Source organism: Vidua chalybeata, chromosome 7 (assembly GCF_026979565.1).
Source record: "Vidua chalybeata isolate OUT-0048 chromosome 7, bVidCha1 merged haplotype, whole genome shotgun sequence".
Lineage (NCBI taxonomy): Eukaryota > Metazoa > Chordata > Aves > Passeriformes > Viduidae > Vidua > Vidua chalybeata.
The window spans coordinates 29,886,179-29,905,213 of record NC_071536.1 but is presented as its reverse complement, the minus strand read 5'-3'; the positions used below and the strand labels follow the sequence as shown (position 1 = coordinate 29,905,213).

General features: G+C 42.3%; 1 protein-coding gene across 1 annotated transcript; it reads right to left on the bottom strand.

Moving 5' to 3' along the window:
* Window positions 1-38: 38 nt before the first annotated feature.
* LOC128790553 (glycerol-3-phosphate dehydrogenase 1-like protein) lies at window positions 39-14,651 on the bottom strand. The gene is made up of 8 exons (XM_053947394.1): window positions 14,535-14,651; window positions 10,723-10,900; window positions 8,717-8,857; window positions 7,364-7,502; window positions 5,592-5,704; window positions 3,801-4,034; window positions 3,547-3,653; window positions 39-2,205 (listed from the first exon to the last, which is right to left on the bottom strand). The coding sequence occupies exons 1-8, from the start codon at window positions 14,573-14,575 to the stop codon at window positions 2,109-2,111; spliced, it is 1,050 nt and encodes a 349-aa protein (XP_053803369.1). The 5' UTR covers window positions 14,576-14,651; the 3' UTR covers window positions 39-2,108.
* Window positions 14,652-19,035: the final 4,384 nt, after the last annotated feature.

Below are 19,035 nucleotides of genomic sequence, written 5' to 3'. Positions count from 1 at the left end.
GTCGATGATGATTAACTGCAAGAGTAAGAGCAATAAAGGACCACTATTACAACAGTCATTTATTTTGTGAGAATGTTGAAAAATGAAATTACATCAAGTCTGCATATTGATCACTTTATTAAACTGTTATTTGATACACTTTGAATGTAAAATATTCTATGTTATTATTAGCTCATACATGATTTATCAGAAATTCAGCCTGATGGTGAAGGAAGGAGGTTCCTGAATTCTCTATCCCATCCTCATCTATTTGATACTTCAAAACTGTGCAATGTGTAAGTATTTTTCCACGTCAAATAGAAGATCATAAATTCCCTGCTTTGTGTGAAGGATTTGGTCACATGATTCCCATTTCAGGCGCAGGAATGTTGGTGTTGCTCTGCAGAGCCCCAAGCTGTTAGCTGTGACTGGACTCTGAGCAGGAGGAGCTGAGCTACCCTTGCTGATCTTCAGGAGGATCACGGGTGCTGCAGCCACTGGTTTTGGTACCTGAGCTAGCTTTGCTAGCTGTGAGACTGAGATTTTTACAATATATTTGTAATTACAATACATTATTTTATATATATATTACTCTGGTAAATGGGAAAGACCTATAATTTCTCTAAAATTAGTCAAAATTATTTCATAATTAGCTCATTTTTTCCTCTGAGCAATATGACAGCGAGTACACAGATTTAAAAAAACTTGCCTTCCTCTGCTATTTCAGAAAATCTGATAAAGCACAGCAAAAATAGTTACTCTTCCTTCTTTTTTTGCCTTCTCTCAAAAGAGGAGTATTTCAAAAGGGGATTAAAGCTTATGAAATGTGCCACTGTTAATTTTGTAGATGTTTTTAACTCTGAAAAATATCAGATATGTAAAGTCACCCAAGTACAACTATAAGGTTTAAAAACTTCAATGTTTCTAAAATTCACGCCACTGGTAGCACAATAAAAACCCCTGGTCTGTGAACCCAGTTTGTGTTTAAAATTCAGAAGCAGATGGGAGATCTCTCTCCTGGAGTGTAAGATGTGCTGCTTGAGCAGGATCAGGACACAGCTCTGCAGTCTGGAAAGGCGTGGGGAGCTGCACTGGTCAGAGCAGTGGAGTTTCCTGAAATGCAGCCTGGTGTGAAATGCCAGTTCACAGGAGTTCTGTGCGTCTATAGCGGTCACTTCCATACAGGTATAAAAAGTCAAGTATCACAGAGAGTTTGTCACTGTTACTGGTTGTCCCCTCAAAATATCAGCAAGTGCACAAGCTACAAGCTGAGCCCTGGGTACATGTCCCTGTGTCAACCTCCACTTCTCACCTCTCAGCTCGTTCGAATTAATGGTGAGGACTTGCTGAGAAAATCTAATGCTAACAAAATTGTCTTTGGTTATTCCAGATGTTTTTTCTGTGTTTTACGGGAATACAGTAAATTTAATCAAGGTCAGATTACTCCTGAAGATTCCTAGTGTTCCAGATTTGAAACAAACAATACATCCCAAACCCCTTCTTCTTTCCCCCACCCCTTAAACTGTTTTATTTGTACATCTGATGAACATTCATGTGTGTCTGAGCACAGTAATAGTACCTTTTTTACCAAAGAAGCTTCTATTGGGAAACTAAATCAAGGAAGGCTTAAATGTCCCAGAATAGAAAATGTTACTTGTTTTTGAGGGGAATTGTGGAAATCCAGCATTTGTCCATGTGATTGCATCTAACTGTTCCTGGATTTTTTTTAAACTATGATTTATCTGTTTGAATGAGTTCTTTGATTTTTCTACGTGTTGTGCCATTCTAGAAGTAACTGTAGGGAAAACGTTGAGTTTTATGTGAGCTATTTAGCTCTGTTGTAGAAATTACAAGGGGAACTGTTTTCAGTTAACAAGAAAATAATTACAGGGAAATACCCACATTACTAACTCAAATGAAATAATTTTAAGTTTTACATTTGTTTCCTATTCCTTAGATATAATGTTAAAATTAAAGGCAATTTTTTTTTTACCCCCAGGACAAGGGGAATTAAATACATTCTTTGCTGACAGCAAGTGTCACACAACCTGTTTCTCTATTGCAATTGCTGTGGAGTGGACAGAAGTCCCAGGAAGGTGAGAATTCAGCCAGGTGAGGAGAAGGGATCTCTACTTGTGCTCTGGGTGGTTCTGCAGGCACGTGATGAAATCTTGGATTGATCGACCCTCATAGCAGATCTTGTAGATAGTTGTAAATAATGGAAACCTAAAAGAAGCATATAGGAATTAAAATACTTTTTAAAATTTATATGAACATTTCTATTCTATTTTAATGGAAGGAATTTTTTTGTTCTGTTGAAAGATTTTGTCTCTCTTTACAATTTAATTTTAGCTTGGTCTGCCTTTACTGGTAGACTACTGGGCAAAGAAGAGGAGGAGCAAATCATGGGAGTGACAGCAGAGAAAAGCTGTTTTGGAAGCAAAATACCTATCCAGTATTTTTTATTTTAAACAGTTTTGAATTGCATATCCTCTTTTCCTGCTGTGTGCAAAAGGGATATATTATTTTCAGTCATTACTGATATCCAAAGGACTAAAAAGAATGAAAATGTCTAATGATTTTCTTTTCTTGGCTTAAAGGATTCTTTTCCTTTTTACAAGCTGTTTTAGTAGTTACGTGGTAAAAAATGAGTCCACTGAATGACTCGGAGCTGAGCATGTAACAAAGGGCAATTATAGGATAATTATTAGATCAAGTTGTGATTTAAAGCTTTTCTTTTCTCTCTCATTTTTGAAAGATAATGCCACTTGAATCTTCTGTATCTGTTCCAATTCTAATAAGTTTTTAAGGATTCATTTAGCAGTGTTTGACTTCTCAGTACTGCTGATGTATGTAATGGGATGGAGGGAAATCTAGTTTTTCTGTTGTGTAAGTTGAGGCAAAGGTTTCAAATTATTTATAATCTTCCATCATCCCAAGCAATCAGAGGTACTTTTTACCTTTACCTTTTTACCTATGTGGCACTAAAGCATTGACATCAGCACACATTACCTGTTCAGTGCATGTAAGAATCTTCGATTAGGAATATGAGCCTGAAATTTGTACTGAGATAACCAAATTCAGGTTTGCACTGAGAACAGGACTGCTGCAATGCTGGTATACTGAGAACAAGAAACCCTTTGGCCCATGAATCATGTCTGCAAGACGATTCTGTGTACAGCCTTAAATCTTATTTGGGGGATGGGGGTGTCTGGGAGGCTTCTTTACATTATAATTTATTTTGTTTCCTGTCTATGGGCCATTCACTTTAGATTTGGTGATGATCTCTGTGGGTCCTTCCAAATCAGAATATTCTGTGATTGTTTTCCCTGCTGTTCCAATATGTAATCTCACATTACTCTATTAGGCACTAACAGTGTCCCCTGAACCCACTCTCAACTGACCCTGGCAATGAGGAATCAAACCAGGCTCCAGCAGGGGCCCAAGGTGTAGAAAGCTGTTGTTGCAGAAATGAACAAGATAATTAAACACAAGTACAGTTAAGGAGGTTATTAATCACTCGTAATTTGTTATTGTTTTTGTTGGATTTTATGTCAAAGCACTTACTTATGGAGCATATCTTTTTGTTTCAGAATTTTGTAGACTTCGGCTGAGGTCTGAGGACCTTGCAGCTTTTGTCCATTCAGCATCTCATTTTCCAGCTCCTCAATGGACTAGAAGAGAGAAGACTGATTACTTGGGTCAGAGGGGATACTGCTGCGATACCAGCAGTTATCAAGAAGGTAAACAATCAATGATGCCTTTGTAAAACACAGAAGGACTTCATGTGTTAGCGTAAAGTATTTCAAAATCCTTCTTACTTTTCCTGTGCGAGCAAAGGCTTCTGCTACTTTTCTGTTGCGTCCGCCGTAGCAGGTGGTGATGAGATCAGCGACCCCACAGCTTTCCAAAAAGGTGGCTATTGACACTGGTCCCTTGCAGAACATCTTGGCAAAGGCCACCATCTCCATGAGGCCCAGGCGTATGACTGCTGCCTTGGTGTTGTCACCGAAACTCAGTCCATCGCAGAACCCCGCGCCCACCGCCACGATGTTCTAAAAATGGGCCAGTGCAAAATACAGGGGAGGGAAGGAAACAGTCAGCCAAGGTATGCAGCTTATCAGCATGCACCGAGCTCCAAGGAAACCCCACAAAATCTGTCTTCATCAGAACAAGGGTCAATTTCCAATGGCCATGAGTTTATCTTATGAAGAGACAGATGATGTTGAGCAAAAGTCGCTGGGCTTTTAGAAGATTTTTATTAAGTATCTACTGTTACTTCCATGGACAAAAACCAAAGCAGTGTTTTATGCACTAATATTGCAATCACATAGCATGTATGCAATTAGTGTTTTGTTTTCCCGCTAGTTCCAAGTTGGATCTTGCTGACCTTTCTGTTTAACTATTTAAAATATCCCATACAGAGTCATACCTTTCTAGGTTTTCTTTGTGGGTCTCTGATGTGAGCAGGCATGGATTCTATGAAGATGCTGCAGTAGATCAAATTTTGGGCTTACTTACAAATATCAGTAGAACTGCCCTTGTCTACAGCTCTAAACAAATCTCTCAGGATCCTAAACATCTTCATAAGTCCTCACCATTGTTCGGCATGCTTCCCTTCCCACCTTCCGATTCCCAGTTCCTAAATAAGTCCCTAAATAAATGTAGTTCAGTGTATATGAGTAATATGCCACTTAGTGCTACCATTGCCATGTTTGCTCCAGACACGTATGTACCCCAGTGCACATGTTTAATTTTTTAGGTTTTTTTTAGCAGAGGCAAAACCAAACTGATGATTTCAAGAAGTGCAGTGATTTATCATAAAATGGTAAAAAACTCTCTCCCATCTGTTCCTGCCCCCAGTTCTGCTCTGTGGCCAAAAGCTAAATCTGTAGTGTTTGGTTTTGTACGTCAAAAAATTTTATTTTTGTATATGAAGTTAAACAGGACCAATTCTTTCCTCATCAGTCATCCGCCTCCTCCATGGAAAGGTGAATTATTGAAGTATAAACGACTAAATGTGTAAAGAAGTAAAAAGGATGACACGCTGAAGTCACTTTCAATTAATATAAAAGCAAATTCTGAATCACACTATTGTCTCCTTATTGGAAATTTGGTGACTCTGGTGTAATTTCTGATCCCACCTGGGATCTCCATGTGGACATTGCTGAATGCCACACAGACGTGCTACCAACACAGAGCATTGCTTCTGATGTGAATTTTCTAACAGGTTAGTATTTAAACCATGGACATAATTTTTAGTGGAGCTACTCTATGTAGCGAGAGTCTTTGCTCTGTGTGTTCACTACACATAGAAAAGAAAACACAGTGGACTAAACTCTGCTCTCAAAACCAGATGTGCCTCTGGTAAAATAAAGTATTTTAAATGCTTTGATTGCAGCTGCATTTTAAATAAATTTCCCCTTTTTGGAGGAATTTATTTCCCAGGTTTATGTTCCAGGTTGGAAAACTGGCTTATGAATGATGCATCTTTGTCTGCTCTCATTTACTTATATGATGACAGGACTCAAATTAGACCCCGTGGCTTACAGAAGACTCAGGTGAGGTTAGAATTTGGCCGTAATAAAACATATTGGCTTGAAAACACTCACTTTTAAGGCTCCACAAAGCTCCACTGTATCGGAGTCAAGCACCACGGTAATCCTGAAATTGGGGGTCTGCATTAGTTCTTTAAAGATTTCCCCTTGAGTTTCATTTTTGCATCCTGTGGGAAAGAAGGATGAAAGAGGCTTTTACAATGTTTCAGAGTGCACACAATTCACCTGAAATAAGGTTCTAGGGACTACTTCAGCTTTTGTGATCCCAGTCCCAAGGTGTTGCTAAACCAGAGATTTGTGCAATAGCAGTTTCTGCTGCTGGATGCCAGTGTTAAGTGTAGGCAACTCCAGGGCATTGATCAACATTGCTTAATGACACTTTAAAGAGCTTAAAAGTAGATAGATACCCCTTAATGAATCTTTCTGCCTGAAAAAGCTTGTACAACCACAGACCTTACAAAAGACATTATTTACAAACTGTTTCCTGCAGGACAATGGTATAATTTCTGCTTTGAAAATGTAAATCTGTGTCACTGCTACGTACTATCACGGGGCACGAATTTCTGTTGCCCAGTTACAGGGGTAATAGTCCCAGTTACAGGGGGATGTACAGATGATGAAATTGAAGGTTGGCACTGCTAAAACCTTTTTCCTACCAACTCTATAGAGGTCATGTATCATGTTGTTACAGTGCTCAGCCAAGGAGAGCCCTTAGTGCTAAAGGAACTGAGGTTTGCCTTGACCCAGAGAGCCCATGGCTGGCTGGGCAAAGACCTTTGAATAGAGTTGCACTTGAGTTTTGTACAGGTAGCTTGGTTGCCTTCAGGGTGAGCTCAGCTGTGAGTTTTACTAGCCTGGGGCACCACACTCTGGTAGCTGGGAGGTTTCTCACCATCTCATGAGAAACTTTAGGTTTGTTTCTTGTTCTTCACAGTACCAGTTCTCTTTGAGGCGGCTGTTTCTGCACTGCATGGCTTTCCATGGGGACAAAAATAAGGGGCAAAGCTCTTTGCACAGTCATCATCACATCATGGCTTCAAACCAGGCCAGGAGAAGTTAAATTCCCCCCAAGAGAATTAATATAGATCAACCCTCATAATCATGTCTAGTTCTATCTGTGCCTAGCTGCTCTTGCAGTAACAAATGCCCAGCTGGTACAGTTGCACCATTACTGTAATATTTGCAAGGCAAATAAACATTATTGCAACACAATTTATTTTTCTTTTGCCTTTCCTAGCTATGGAAGGGTATAACTTTAATTTTGACTGACTTTAAAAATCTCTGAGTTTTAAAAACTACTGGATGAACTTTCCAAATCAGGTCAGACCCAGTCCTGGGAGGATCTGAGGCTGTGTCTTGGGAAGAATCCAAATGGCAGAGAGGAACAGAATGTTACTGGGTTTTCTTTTCCAAACAAAGAAATTTTAAGATGAAGAAATACACCTCTGGGAGTGTGAGCACATAGAAGCTTCTGATTACACTTCTTTATCTAGACTGTATTCTGTATCAGCTGCTGATACACTGATATCAGTGTTGAGCCCTACAGACAAAGAAGGTGGCTCTTGCCAACTCCTACAGAAACAGGATTAAGCTGTGATATTTTCAATGGATTAAATTAACTCTCAGCACTGAAACCCACTGTCAGTTTGAATCTGATTCAGCACCAAATTATTTGGAAATAATCCTGGCTCCCTAAAGGAGCTCAGCAGGCACTGCTCCACTTGGGGACCACCTGGGACCAGTCACATCCCTCTGCTTCTTCCAGAGGTTTTCCTGCCACAGGTGACTTTAAACCCCAGCTCTAATTGGCTCTTTGCAATAGTTACCAATGGTGGTTTCACAGAACTTCTCATCAGCCACTTCTTTGGCTATGTTGGCCCCCATCAGCACACTGATGTCTATTTTCAGCTGCTCTCGAATGAGGTCAGAGATGAGCTTCAGGCCATGAGGACCCTCATCAATCCCCTGAAAAGAAGATAGTTAAAGCCAGGGTATTAGAATAGGAAAAGGACAGCAGCAGAGCACTGGTAAAGCAGAAGGTATTCTATTGCCTGCAGCTCTCTGGTTTTAATTGAAAAAAAAAAAAAGGTCTTATAATCACTAGTGTTAGCCATTAATACAAATGCTCTGGATTTGTACTTTGGTAACTGCAAATTCAAGGCAAGCTCAGGGAGAAGGGGTGACAGTCAAGGTAATCCTGCAAGAGGCCTCACATGGAGTGCTGCTGTCCTGAGGCTTGCTTTCTTTGATGTTGTATTTTTCCTTTTGGTTAAACTTCTGTAGTACAGGAAAAGACATTTAAGACTATGTCTGTAAGAAATGGCTTTTTTTGCAAGATCTAAGTATTAATTAGAGTGCTTTTTGGGTGTTAAGGAGTATACTGAACTGTCTTGGGTTTTTTAAGCTAAATTTGCAGAAATTTCCTTCCTCTCCCACCTTCCTCTCTTCTCCTTGCTGCTGCTTATGAGATAATTTCTATAAAGCAGAAGAGCTGGTATTGAAGTCCAAAAACTTGAATTACATTTCTTTCATTACAATTTTAAGTGGGATATTTCCTGTAATGCAATCAAACAAAGAAGTGGTAAGACTACATTCCTATGCTTTGCCTCTGGCTTTTAGTTTGACATTCTCTTAAAATATTATTTCCTTTAAAGATTATGATAATCTGGTACCTCTCTAACCTTAAAAAGAGATTCCTCCATTCATGCCAGATTGAAATTGCTTCAGTTTTGCAAAATCATTTGTGTTATTATGCCATTTTAATGCTGCCAAGAACAGCTTTAGCATGTACTTGGAAGAGGCACTTGGACTCAGAGTTCTCAGTTAGGAGTTAACTGAGGCTGTAGTCTCAGAGTATTTTTTCTGCCAGCAGTGCCAGCTTTATGCATCCCTTCCTCTGCCCATTTTCACCTCCATGCTGGTCCAAGTGGGAGCTGATCCAGGCTAAACATGACTGGCAAAACCAGATACTCTTAGCCTGGATAGGCTGCCCCATCCTTCCCTCTCCACAGCCACGAGAGCAGAGGAAGGGTTGGCAGAGCTGGGAAAGATTTAACTCTTGCGGAAAGAAATGTTCATGTTTATGCAGAGCATACAGCTGAGGGCTGCAGCTCCTGCCCTTAAGTTGGAACTGTTTATTAACTCCATATTGACTGGGTACTGTGGAGACAACAACTTACCTTGATCAGGGAAATCCCAAATGTCCCAGGTTTTATCTGTCCTGCAATCTGCCCACAGATTCGTCCAATAAACTGATGTGGCAGAACAAACACTAAAATATCTGCCCCATTTGCTGCTTCAGCCACGTCTGGTACAGCCACCTGGGACAAGGGTGACAAACAAAATGAGCCCCAGGTAGGAATCCTCAGTCCTTGCAAGACACCACCATGCCAAAGCCATGGCAGATGCATTGCAAATGTCCTTGATTTTAACTGGCCCTGTGGCATAGGTGCCAGCTCTCCACACAAGCAGCTACAGATCTCTTCTGAAATATCCAAAGCAGCTGAACTGTTCTGGGGTCGGATTTTTTATAATTTTTTTTTTTTTTTTTTTTTTTTAGAATTTAACCCTGTGTGGATAAGCTGGAAAAGATTATATACTTCATAAATTTGTGGTGTGCTGGGAAGCCCCTTTGCTAGTTCAGCTTCTTGATCTGGTTCCTGAAGATGGCTGACCAACCCCATATGATTCTTCTGGAATGAGTGGTAGCACTGGGGAGAACAGGAGAAAAATGTAGTGGTGGGACAGAGGCTCTTCTGGAAGTCTTTAGTTTCCATTGGTCACCAGCTGAGTTACTGTATCAAAAGACAGGGATTATCATAATCTTTGGGTGTGTGCCTTTGTTTTAAATATACAATAATTTTCCCAAGAGTTACAAAAACCTCTACAACATGCTTAAAAACTACCTAGCTGTATCTTCCTCCAAATGATGGCATTACTCAGAACAATTCAAGCCAGGCTACAGAGGCAACAGCAGGTGAATTTGAGCCTGCTAGAAGCAGTTTACAGTAGCAGCAAACATCACTCTTAGATGCAGCTTTGGAGCGTGCAACCTTAAGCAAGTGGGACTCCCAGCAAGAAAACCAGAGCTGCTGCCAGCCAGGCTGCTTCTCTGGGAAAACAGTGAAGTGGGAGCAGGGCAGAGGCTGGCAGCACTGCACAGGCTGTGCTCCTGTCTCTCCAAAATGCTGCAGAGCAGTGCAAGGAAAAGCTCAGCTTGTTTGGTTTTCTTTTTTTTTTTTTTTTCCCCTCAGTCGGAGATGGTCTGAGGGTCCCTCTACCACAACCAGTTGATTTTTGCTGGTGAAGCCTCAGGCTTTGCTCTAAACAGGGTGAGGCTGGCCTCAAGGGATGGTGATGAGATCTGCTAGAGGGTTGTAAAAATAACAGTGACAAGCCAGTTGTAACCCAGGAGAACTGTGTGCCAAGTTCAAACACTAGGAGTGCAAATATGCAATCACAGCACAAAATGGAATACTAAATATAACCACTCCCCAAGCAAGGAGACCCACCACATGCAGCATTTTAATTTCCCTTTACAACTGCAACTGTTCCAAAAATGTGGCACTACTCACAAAGCAGCGACGTTTGGCAAAATCTTGAACAGCCAAACCCCCTCACCTCACTTGTTTCAGTAGCAGTAAATTATTTAAGGTGATTTATTTAAGTAGAGACATGTAACTTGGTATTTTAAATGTCCATGAAAATAAATAACTTATATTTTTGATGGAATTTAGAGCTTTATTAACTACAGCTGTCCTGAAATCACCCATGAGCTGATAGCTCATTATTCACCTCCTTGTAAGCCACAGCTCTGATTTTGATTTTTTTTTTTTTGGAGAAAGGAGAACAGTAGCTTTGCCTGTTTTTCCAGAAGATGCTGTGGGTTTGAAATAGCTCTGTGTAGACAGATGTCTGCCATTTCTAGAGTTGTGCTGCTCTCTGCCAGGGAGGAGGATGGTGTGATACCAGCACAGACACAGTTGGTGTTTGAAGTTGCATGTGACATACAAGACAAGCAGAAATAACAGAAATTAATTATATTCCAGGGAGTTATAATGGAGTGAGTTAGGTGGCAAACCACAACAAAACAGTGAATTGCTTCCTAATTTTTTTTTTCAGACATTGCCTCCCTTATTGAAAAATATATATAAGTTCAGTGATTTAATTTTTTTTTCCAACTTACCACATTGTGGGGTATCTTATACCCAGGTAGATATTTAACATTTTCATGTTCCTGGTTGATGATTTCTGAGAGTTTTCTTCCGTTAATGAGCTCTTCAAATACCCACATCTTGACAGTGGGATCAAATCTATTTGACTTCTGGACATTTTTGCCAATGATTCTTGCTATGGCTGATCCCCTTTAAAATAAAATAAAAATAACTAAAAGGGGAAAAGTACTTTTATTGTGAATTGGAAACACTAGTAACTTTAAACATCATAACTCATAAAAAGCCTGTGCTATAAAGCTGTCTAGGTGCTTGTAACATTTATCAGAAAGCTTTATCCACTACCCTGCATCAAGAGCCCCTCAAGTTTAAGAACAGAGGAAGTAGAACAGGGGAAAAATATAACTGCAGTAATGGAACTGAAGTAGTTTCAAAGGTTATAGAGCAGGTGTGTGATGTACCATCAATAACAGTAAAAATACATTATCTGAGATTAAAATCTTTTATGGTCCTCAGATGATTCTGGTTTTTGTCAAGATCAACAAATGTAAAATAATCCAGGTGTTAAACAAATGCTGAGCAACCTTGCTGTGACAGTCTTTGTGCATCTCATGTAAAATAGATGCACCTCACTTTCCTATCTATAACCAAACAGTTACAATAAGGATTTTACATAAGAGCTAAATGCTCAGAAAAAAAACCAGCTCTTCAATCTGGTGGTTTCTCTTTACTCATTGTTCTAATTATCACTGTAACAAGACCTGTAATACTTGCAGCCTGAGGATATTTTAACCATGCAGTTTACTCATCTTGAATCATGCTGAGCATTTTTAATTTCAGGTCAGACAATAATTTTATTCCCCCATCATCACTGCAGGGAGAATTAGAAACCTCACAGAAAATATTGGAAGTATTGTTTCATGAACTTTAAATTATTTGGGGAAGAGGGGTGATTATTTTTACTCCTGTCTATCTTCTCTCCATTTTAATGCTACTTTAATCTCTCAAGTATTGGCTACTTTATTAACAGGCGTGAAAGGGAAGCTCCAGTTGCAGCACTCTTTTCCTCTGACCCACTTGTAACAAGGAGCATGAGTAGGATTTAGCTGTGGTGTGTGTTCTAGAACTGATAAAGTTCTTAGGGATATCAAAGTCCAGGTAGATCTATGCTGTTAATGATTCAAAGGGAAACCACACTGTAACTGACCCTCCTTGGTTCACCCATATTTTTCATGTAACAGGTTTACATAAGGTTAAATTGCTTAATAACTAATAAGGTCTTATTAATAGGTAATTAAGGTCTTAATCTTTAATAACAAAGAAATCCTGCTGAGATCAGGTTTCACTTTGTTCAGTGTTGATTATATGCTATATGCTGAGCTGCTGTAGTGCTTCTTTTATTTAGTTATTTAGTTTGTACCTTTTTGCTTGGTTTGTGGTTTTTGTTTTGGGGGTTGTATTTGTTGTACTTTGTAAGGGATTGTTTGGTTTGGTCCTTTACAATATTTAGGGTGAACCTTTTCTGTAAGAGTTCTGCTGTTCTGAAAGAAAGGCATGCATAATATATTAGTATTATTTATAAAATTGCTTATATTCTGATTCTCTTGCCCTGCTATCAACAGAGGACACATTCAAAGCTTGAGCTGAGGATGAATTTTGGCTCCACATAAGAAAAATGTATTAACAAGAAAAAGGTTTGGGTTTTTTTCATAAACTTGAGATACAAATTCATTATCTGGGTTGTCCAGCACAACCTGGATGATGAACTTACACATCAGTCCTACCCATAAAAATAACTTTTTTAGCTAAGTACCAAGAACATACAATTTTCTGTTGAAAGATGCAGACTCCGACTCTAATCCCTGAAATCCTGATTGGGACTTGCAACTCTCAGTAGATAAACACAAACCCTCCTGCACCTACTGGCAACCACAAAATGCAGTGCAGCACTTGCTTTGCTCAACCACATCACTCATGAGCCTCCTGGCAGTGTTGACTTAGCAAGTCCCTGTGACCTGTTGAACTTCTGCAGCTGACATGAGCTTTTGCAACATTGCTGTGTCACGTGTCAGCCACGATTATGAGCTGCAGGAAAGCCTCAAGAGCAGGGATCTGAACTGCCACACAAATATTTATGAGGAACATAAGGAAAAAAATATTTGCCAAAGGTAAACATATTTCTCTGTAGCATTAAAACAACCTGTTCTGCCACCAAGGCTATGAATAAATGTTACTCATACCTCAGAGCACAATGTTTTTGTCCTCCCTGAGGATTTTAGAGTTGGTGTATATGGTAGGAAGCAAGAGATGGGCCCAGTCAGTATGGGTAAGTAGATGGTATTGAATAGGCTGGGGGGGTCTCAGTATCTCTGCAGTATAGCTCTTTTCAAGTTTGTAGGTACATATGGAAAAACAGAATTTCCATGAGTACAGATCTGAATACAACTACGTGACTTTAAATGATGTCTCGTGGGATGGCAGACAGCCTGGGAAAAGCAGGAGGTCCCGGCTTGAGGATGCAGCAAGAGAACAATGAAGCTTGTGCCTGTGGGCTGACCAAAGGTAAAAAAGTTGTCTTCCAAACATGCAGTCATGGCTGTTGAGGGCTTGGAAGAGACAGTGAGCTGCCTGCACAGGCAAACAAGGGAAGAGAAAGTGGCAGGGAGAGGGATGCCTTCCCCAAAAAACATGTGAAAGTTGCAGTTGAGGAAACAAGTGATGGGGCTAGAGAAAGCCAGAAGTGTGACAGTGAGGTCCAGAAGACTTGGCTGTGCAGTTCCATGTGAAAGGCTGCGAGATGTCATGCACAAAGAGAATGCATTGCAGGCAGTGGACTGTTTTCACAAAGCAGGAAGGCAGAGAGCTGTGCTTTAATTCTGCTGTGTTCTCAGCAGCTCACAAGCAACCACTCCCTCACTTACTGACTCCTCTGGCATTACTTCCACCTAGCTGTCAGATATTTTTAAAATCTTAAGGAGCTTGCTCTCCTTGTACAAAAAAAAAAAAAAAAAAAATCACCAGAACTACCTGGAGGCTAGGTTTGCTAATCTCAAATGCATGCACATGCACGTTGGTCTGTTTGTGCTCAGTGTACAGAAAGCATAAGGAAGGTAAGATGCTAAATCCTGGGAGATGGATTTACTATTCTTACTGGGATCCGTCAGACTCGAGGAGTTCTGGAGACCCATGCTTTTGTCCAGGCTGGAAAGGACCGAGCAGTAGCAAACATATTTGTAAGAATGAAGATAAATGGGAGACCTGAACACTATGCTGTGTCCACACCAAGATGCAAAAGGACACGCTGAGGAGGATGGAAGTGAAAGGTGCCAATACATCATGCTTTAAATGAAGCCTATGCCCCGGTTCCTTCAGAGGAACACAAAAAGCATCACCACCCTTCACACTGCTGAATGCTTCCATCTGAACTGCCGGGGCCCTGCAGCAGGCACACACGGCGACAGCTGCAGCTCCGGGCCTCTCTGCGTTCTATCGCCAAGCTTTAAGCGGCTCGCACACCTGGGGTGAGGCGGGAGCCTCACACTATTCCAGTTCTCATTGACTGGTTCATCTCTCGGGACCGATGGTCCCTGCCCAGGAGCGCAGAACCGCCGCAGGACGGGGCCGGGGTCGCGGTTTCAGGACCATGGAGACTCCCCTCGCCCCCGGCCCCGCCGCTCCCCGAACCGCACCTGTTGCGAAGCCCCCGCCCGCCGCGGCGGGAGGAAAAACCGAGGAAGGAACGGGGGAAGGAGGAAGAAAAGGGAAAAACATACGGAAAAAAAAGGAGGAGGACAAAGAGAGAGCCCCCCCGCGCTGCGGCACTCACCAGTTCCCCGAGCCGATGATGCAGACGCGGAGCGGCGACATCCTGCGGGCTGCGTCCCGCCCGCGGGCTCGGCTCGGCTCGGCTCGGCTCGGCTCGGCTCGGCTCGGCTCGGCTCGGCTCGGCTCGGCTCGGCTCGGCTCGGCTCGCTCCCTCCCGGCCGCCAGCACCGCCCCTGGCGCCCGGCCCGGCCCCCGGCGGTGCGGGAGGGACGGGCGTGAGCGGGCGGCGGCCCCGGGGCAGCGCCGGCTCCTCCCCGGCCCCGCCTGCGGCCCCGGGCCCGTCCTTGCGCCGAGGGGTCCCCTGCGAGCCTCGGCTGGGAGCGGGGGGATTCAGTGCCCTGGAAGGGGGAATGGGGAAAATGGTGTCTTCTCCGAAATGCAGGGATAAGGATCTGCGTGGGGAAAGCGGGAAGGCTCCTCGTGGGGTGGGACCTTCCTGCCCACCGGCAGCCCCGCGGGTTTCGGTAGGGGCTGTGGCAGAGGGACAGCTGGGCTCTTCGGGACAGTGAGAGACATCTCAAGGTCCCACGTGCCCTGCCCCACAAAGGATAATGGTTTAAATCCTTCAGTCACATCAGGAACACACCAAGAAAAGGCTATGAATGCATTAGCAGAGCCAAATTCAGCTGATAAACCCTGAACTATACCACAGCTCTTAAGATGGGACATCAAATGTAAGTTGTCTGCAGGGAAAAACAAAAAGAAGTGTTGGTCCTTTCAAGGAGTGTTGGTCCTTTTCTCCTACATTGTTTAATGATGCATACCACCCTACAAATGACCACATTTTGCCTCTCAGCCCTCTCATCTAGCACACCCTGACTCCTCTTCAAAGCATCCTTCTCTAATTTTTGAGCTGAAGGACTGCATTTGCCACCTCTCCTGCTCTTGCACTCCTGCTTCCCCTCATCCTGCCATGTCAGGGTTCCTGTCTCTGCCGGGGGGCTGTAGGCTCAGCAGTGACCACATCTGCTGCCCTCACCCCAGAGTTTGGCTCAGTGGGTTCCTGGCTCTGTGGGATGTGGACACCTGACCCTGTGATTCATAGAAGGAAGCTGGCTGCCAGCACTGGAGGAGCCTGTGGGTGTTTCTGGAGGTACACATATGTTCATTCTTGCCTGCTGTCAGCTCCATTGGCTCAATTATTTGGTGTATGCTGATAGTGATGACTGTTTGTGGACTTAACAAAAAAGACTAGGTAAAAATCCTGCAAAATAATATTTTGAGAAAATAACTGGAGCAGGCTGATGTAAAGGAAGGTGTAGCTGGGACCTGGGGCATGTGTGAAGCCTGATGGGGATTCTGCAAGAATATGCATTACCTGCAAGCAAAGTTTGAGCACAGGCAAGGCACAAGAGCCTTTCTCTGCTTCCAGGAATATTTGCTTGTTCACCATGATTTGTTTCTTCCTCTGTGTCCCTTCATTCTCTTCTCCCTTTAACTCACCTTCCCCTTGAGAAGAAGATCTAAAATGGAGATGAAGAGTAGCCATCATCCTTCTTGCCCTGTTCCTCTGCTTGTTACAAGGTCTTCTGTCCTGGTGAGTCCTCAGGCCCCAAGAAGGGGACATAGTCACTGAAGCACAGGCTTCTGCAACATTAGTTGCATGCCACAGAACATGTCCCTGCTCTATACAATACATAAGCATTGCAAATTGTGTAGTATTTTTTTCTAAATTAATGTGGAAGCTTTTAATTACAAAGGAAAACCTGTAACAGTTTGGTGGCCTTTGGACTGATTTATGTGGCCTCCACATCATGATTACAATGACCATTTGGTGGGTGCAAATAAACTGGCAGGGGACGAGCAGGCAGGTGGATACAGCAGCACTTGTGAAGAGCAGGGGACACCGCCTGGGACTGTGAGTGCACACATTAGTTTATCCATCTGTGACATTAATTGGCTGTGGAAGTACATAATTTGAGCTGCTGCTGAACTCTCCTCTGGATTTGTGTGCTTACTGCTCCATGGAGATGGATAGGGAAGCATTGACTCCCCACAGAGGGTTTCAGGTGGTCTGCAGGCAGTTTTAGATGTCAGGTTTGGTTGGCAAGGCTGTCTCAGTGGCAGTGTTGTGTGAGGCCCTGAGAAATGGGTCCTTTGTTAGATTTCAGAGCCCCGGAGCCACAGAGCACACACTGGCGGGTGCTGACGACTGTTGTTTTATCAGGCAATGGGAAGAATCTGTTCTTTCGCATGGAAGCTCTATGTTTGTTTTTCACGTAAGCCCAGGAGCGCTAGCTCTGATGTGTGAGTCAGTCCTTGGGACAATAGCAGACATAAAAGCTCAGTCGTCATAAAGGCAGGCTAAAGACAACTCTCTCAAGGCCACCCCCACCCAATCTCACCTGTCTTCCACACCTAATGCACGTGACCCAGAGATAACACAGCTGAACCCTTTCCCCCTGCAAACAGCAGGACCTCACCATCCCTGCAGCAAAGCCAGGGCAGCAACAGGAGATATTGCTAAGCCAGGTGTGGCTCTTCCTATGGTGGCAATGCAGTCTTTGAACGTCCCAAAAAAAGTGACTGAGAAGTGCCAAACTCTGTATCCCTCTTAAGACTGGTTAGAGGTTTTGCCCCCTCTTCTACTGAGAAGCTATTTGAGACCATTACTCCTCTCACAGTGAGAGCCCTTCTTCCTGTTTCATATCCAACTTATGCCCATCTGCTCTAGCATGAGTGCTGTCTATAAATGTGAATGATTCCTCTCCTCTGATGCTTATTCTCCCTCTCTGCCCGACTAAAACCTCAAATGTATTTACAGAGAGGAATCAGATCCCATCCCACCATTCATTTTGCCAAGCTCAGCAAGACATGCTGTCTTAGCTATTCCTCTGATTATCTGGATGTCACTTCTTTGTACCTGTTCCCAGGATGAATTCAGGCTTGCTGAACACCAATAACCTGAATGATGCCCAGAAATTTCAGCTGTGTTGTGAAATTTCAGTGTTTTGTATCTATTTGTTTATTGTTCCTGGAAATGCAGGGCTTGCTACATGTAAGACTCCATTTATCTTTCTAATAACTACACCACACAAAATTCTTCCTCTTCTGTTGTTCATACTGAATAAATTCTAATTTAAGGCAGAAATGTTACCAATCTCTCAGAACATGTCCCTGCATTATATGACGTTACATTTCTTCCTGTGTCTATTATTAGGGCATGATAATTATGTAATTCTTCCTTTAGGATTTCCTCTCTATTGCAAATGTCTCCTAGATTTGTTGTTAGCAAATTTCATTACCTTGCTTGTAATTTTTTTGCATCAAGCTAACTAATGACATTACTTAGACTTACTGACTACTCTAGTCCTATAATTTTGCTTTCAGCCCCATCAGCAGTTTTCACTCCCAGTTCTGTACCTTCATCATTTTATAGTATTTATGTTAATCCTCATCTTCTCAAGTTTAACTAATAATTATCCAGGTAATACCAAATCAAATGTTTTACCAAAGTCTACGTTGATAAGATTTATTATTTTTCCTTTGTTCTGATATGTCATTATCTTATCAAAGAAAGACATTGAGCTGGTCTACATCTAATGTGCCTAATCTACATTTTAACCCATTTTCTGCTTCCATTCATGTCTTCTGTTACTTGTGGCTAACATTTGCTCTAAAAAGCTTAAAGATGTCATTGATGGAGATTAATCAGTATTCAGAAGTGAAGGGTAAAGAGCCCTCAAGTTTTGTGGCTGCATTACACAATGATTTCCATATCCATGCCCTTTAGCCTCTTGAGTGTACTGCTTCTGCTCTCTGGGGTTAGTTACATTCTTTTCCTTATGGAGTCTGAAGCAATATCTTCCTTTAGCTTTTAGTTATCTGCCCTGCTGCTGTTGTGGTCAGTGCTTTCCTTTATTTCCTTTGCAATCATGCAGTAAACCCTTTATGTCCTTGTTTTCCTTCCCTGTGCAGGTCTGGTTTGTTTTGATTTTGGATGTTTGAACAACAGTTCTCTCTGCATTATCACTCCCTTCTCATTTTTTTTTTCACTAGGCTTTCTGCATATTCCTGAGATGTCCTGCACTGTCTGCATCACAGTTCACATCCTATGCAGGCATCTAGAGCTACTGGTAATATTCAGCCTTATTTTGTCTGATGTCTTTGGAGAGAAGTAAGATTCAAGGACCTCTTCCGTACTGTGACTACTTGAAAGCAAAGCAGAATATGAATTTTGCACTCCCTGGGGTGATGATCAGATAGCATTGCTCCTCAGCATCTTAAGGAATGCAGGCTTTAGGGAAAGAGGAGCTGAAAACTGAGGTATGTTTTTATATTTTTCCAAGCCTTGAGGGCTGATGTCAGCAGCACTCATACATTCAGTTTTTTCACCTGTGAATCTATAGCTAGAGTTAAGTTTGGGGTAGGTCTGGAGTTTAGAACAAGGGTTCCCAATGTCAGCCTTGGTATGTGAGAGGAGCCCACCCGTTGTGAGTGTCCAGAGAAACAAACCTTCCCTGGCTGAGGCCTGCAGACCATTAAAAGCCTCCCACTTCAGC

Bases quoted from the DNA above. Each gene is read 5' to 3' on its own strand.
- LOC128790553 (XM_053947394.1), bottom strand. From the start codon at position 14,575: ATGTCGCCGCTCCGCGTCTGCATCATCGGCTCGGGGAACTG. The intron at 10,901-14,534 runs GTGAGTGCCGCA...TTTATTTTAAAG, and splicing joins ATCATCGGCTCGGGGAACTG to GGGATCAGCCATAGCAAGAA. The intron at 4,035-5,591 runs GTGAGTGTTTTC...GCCCATTTTTAG, and splicing joins AGCTTTGTGGAGCCTTAAAA to AACATCGTGGCGGTGGGCGC.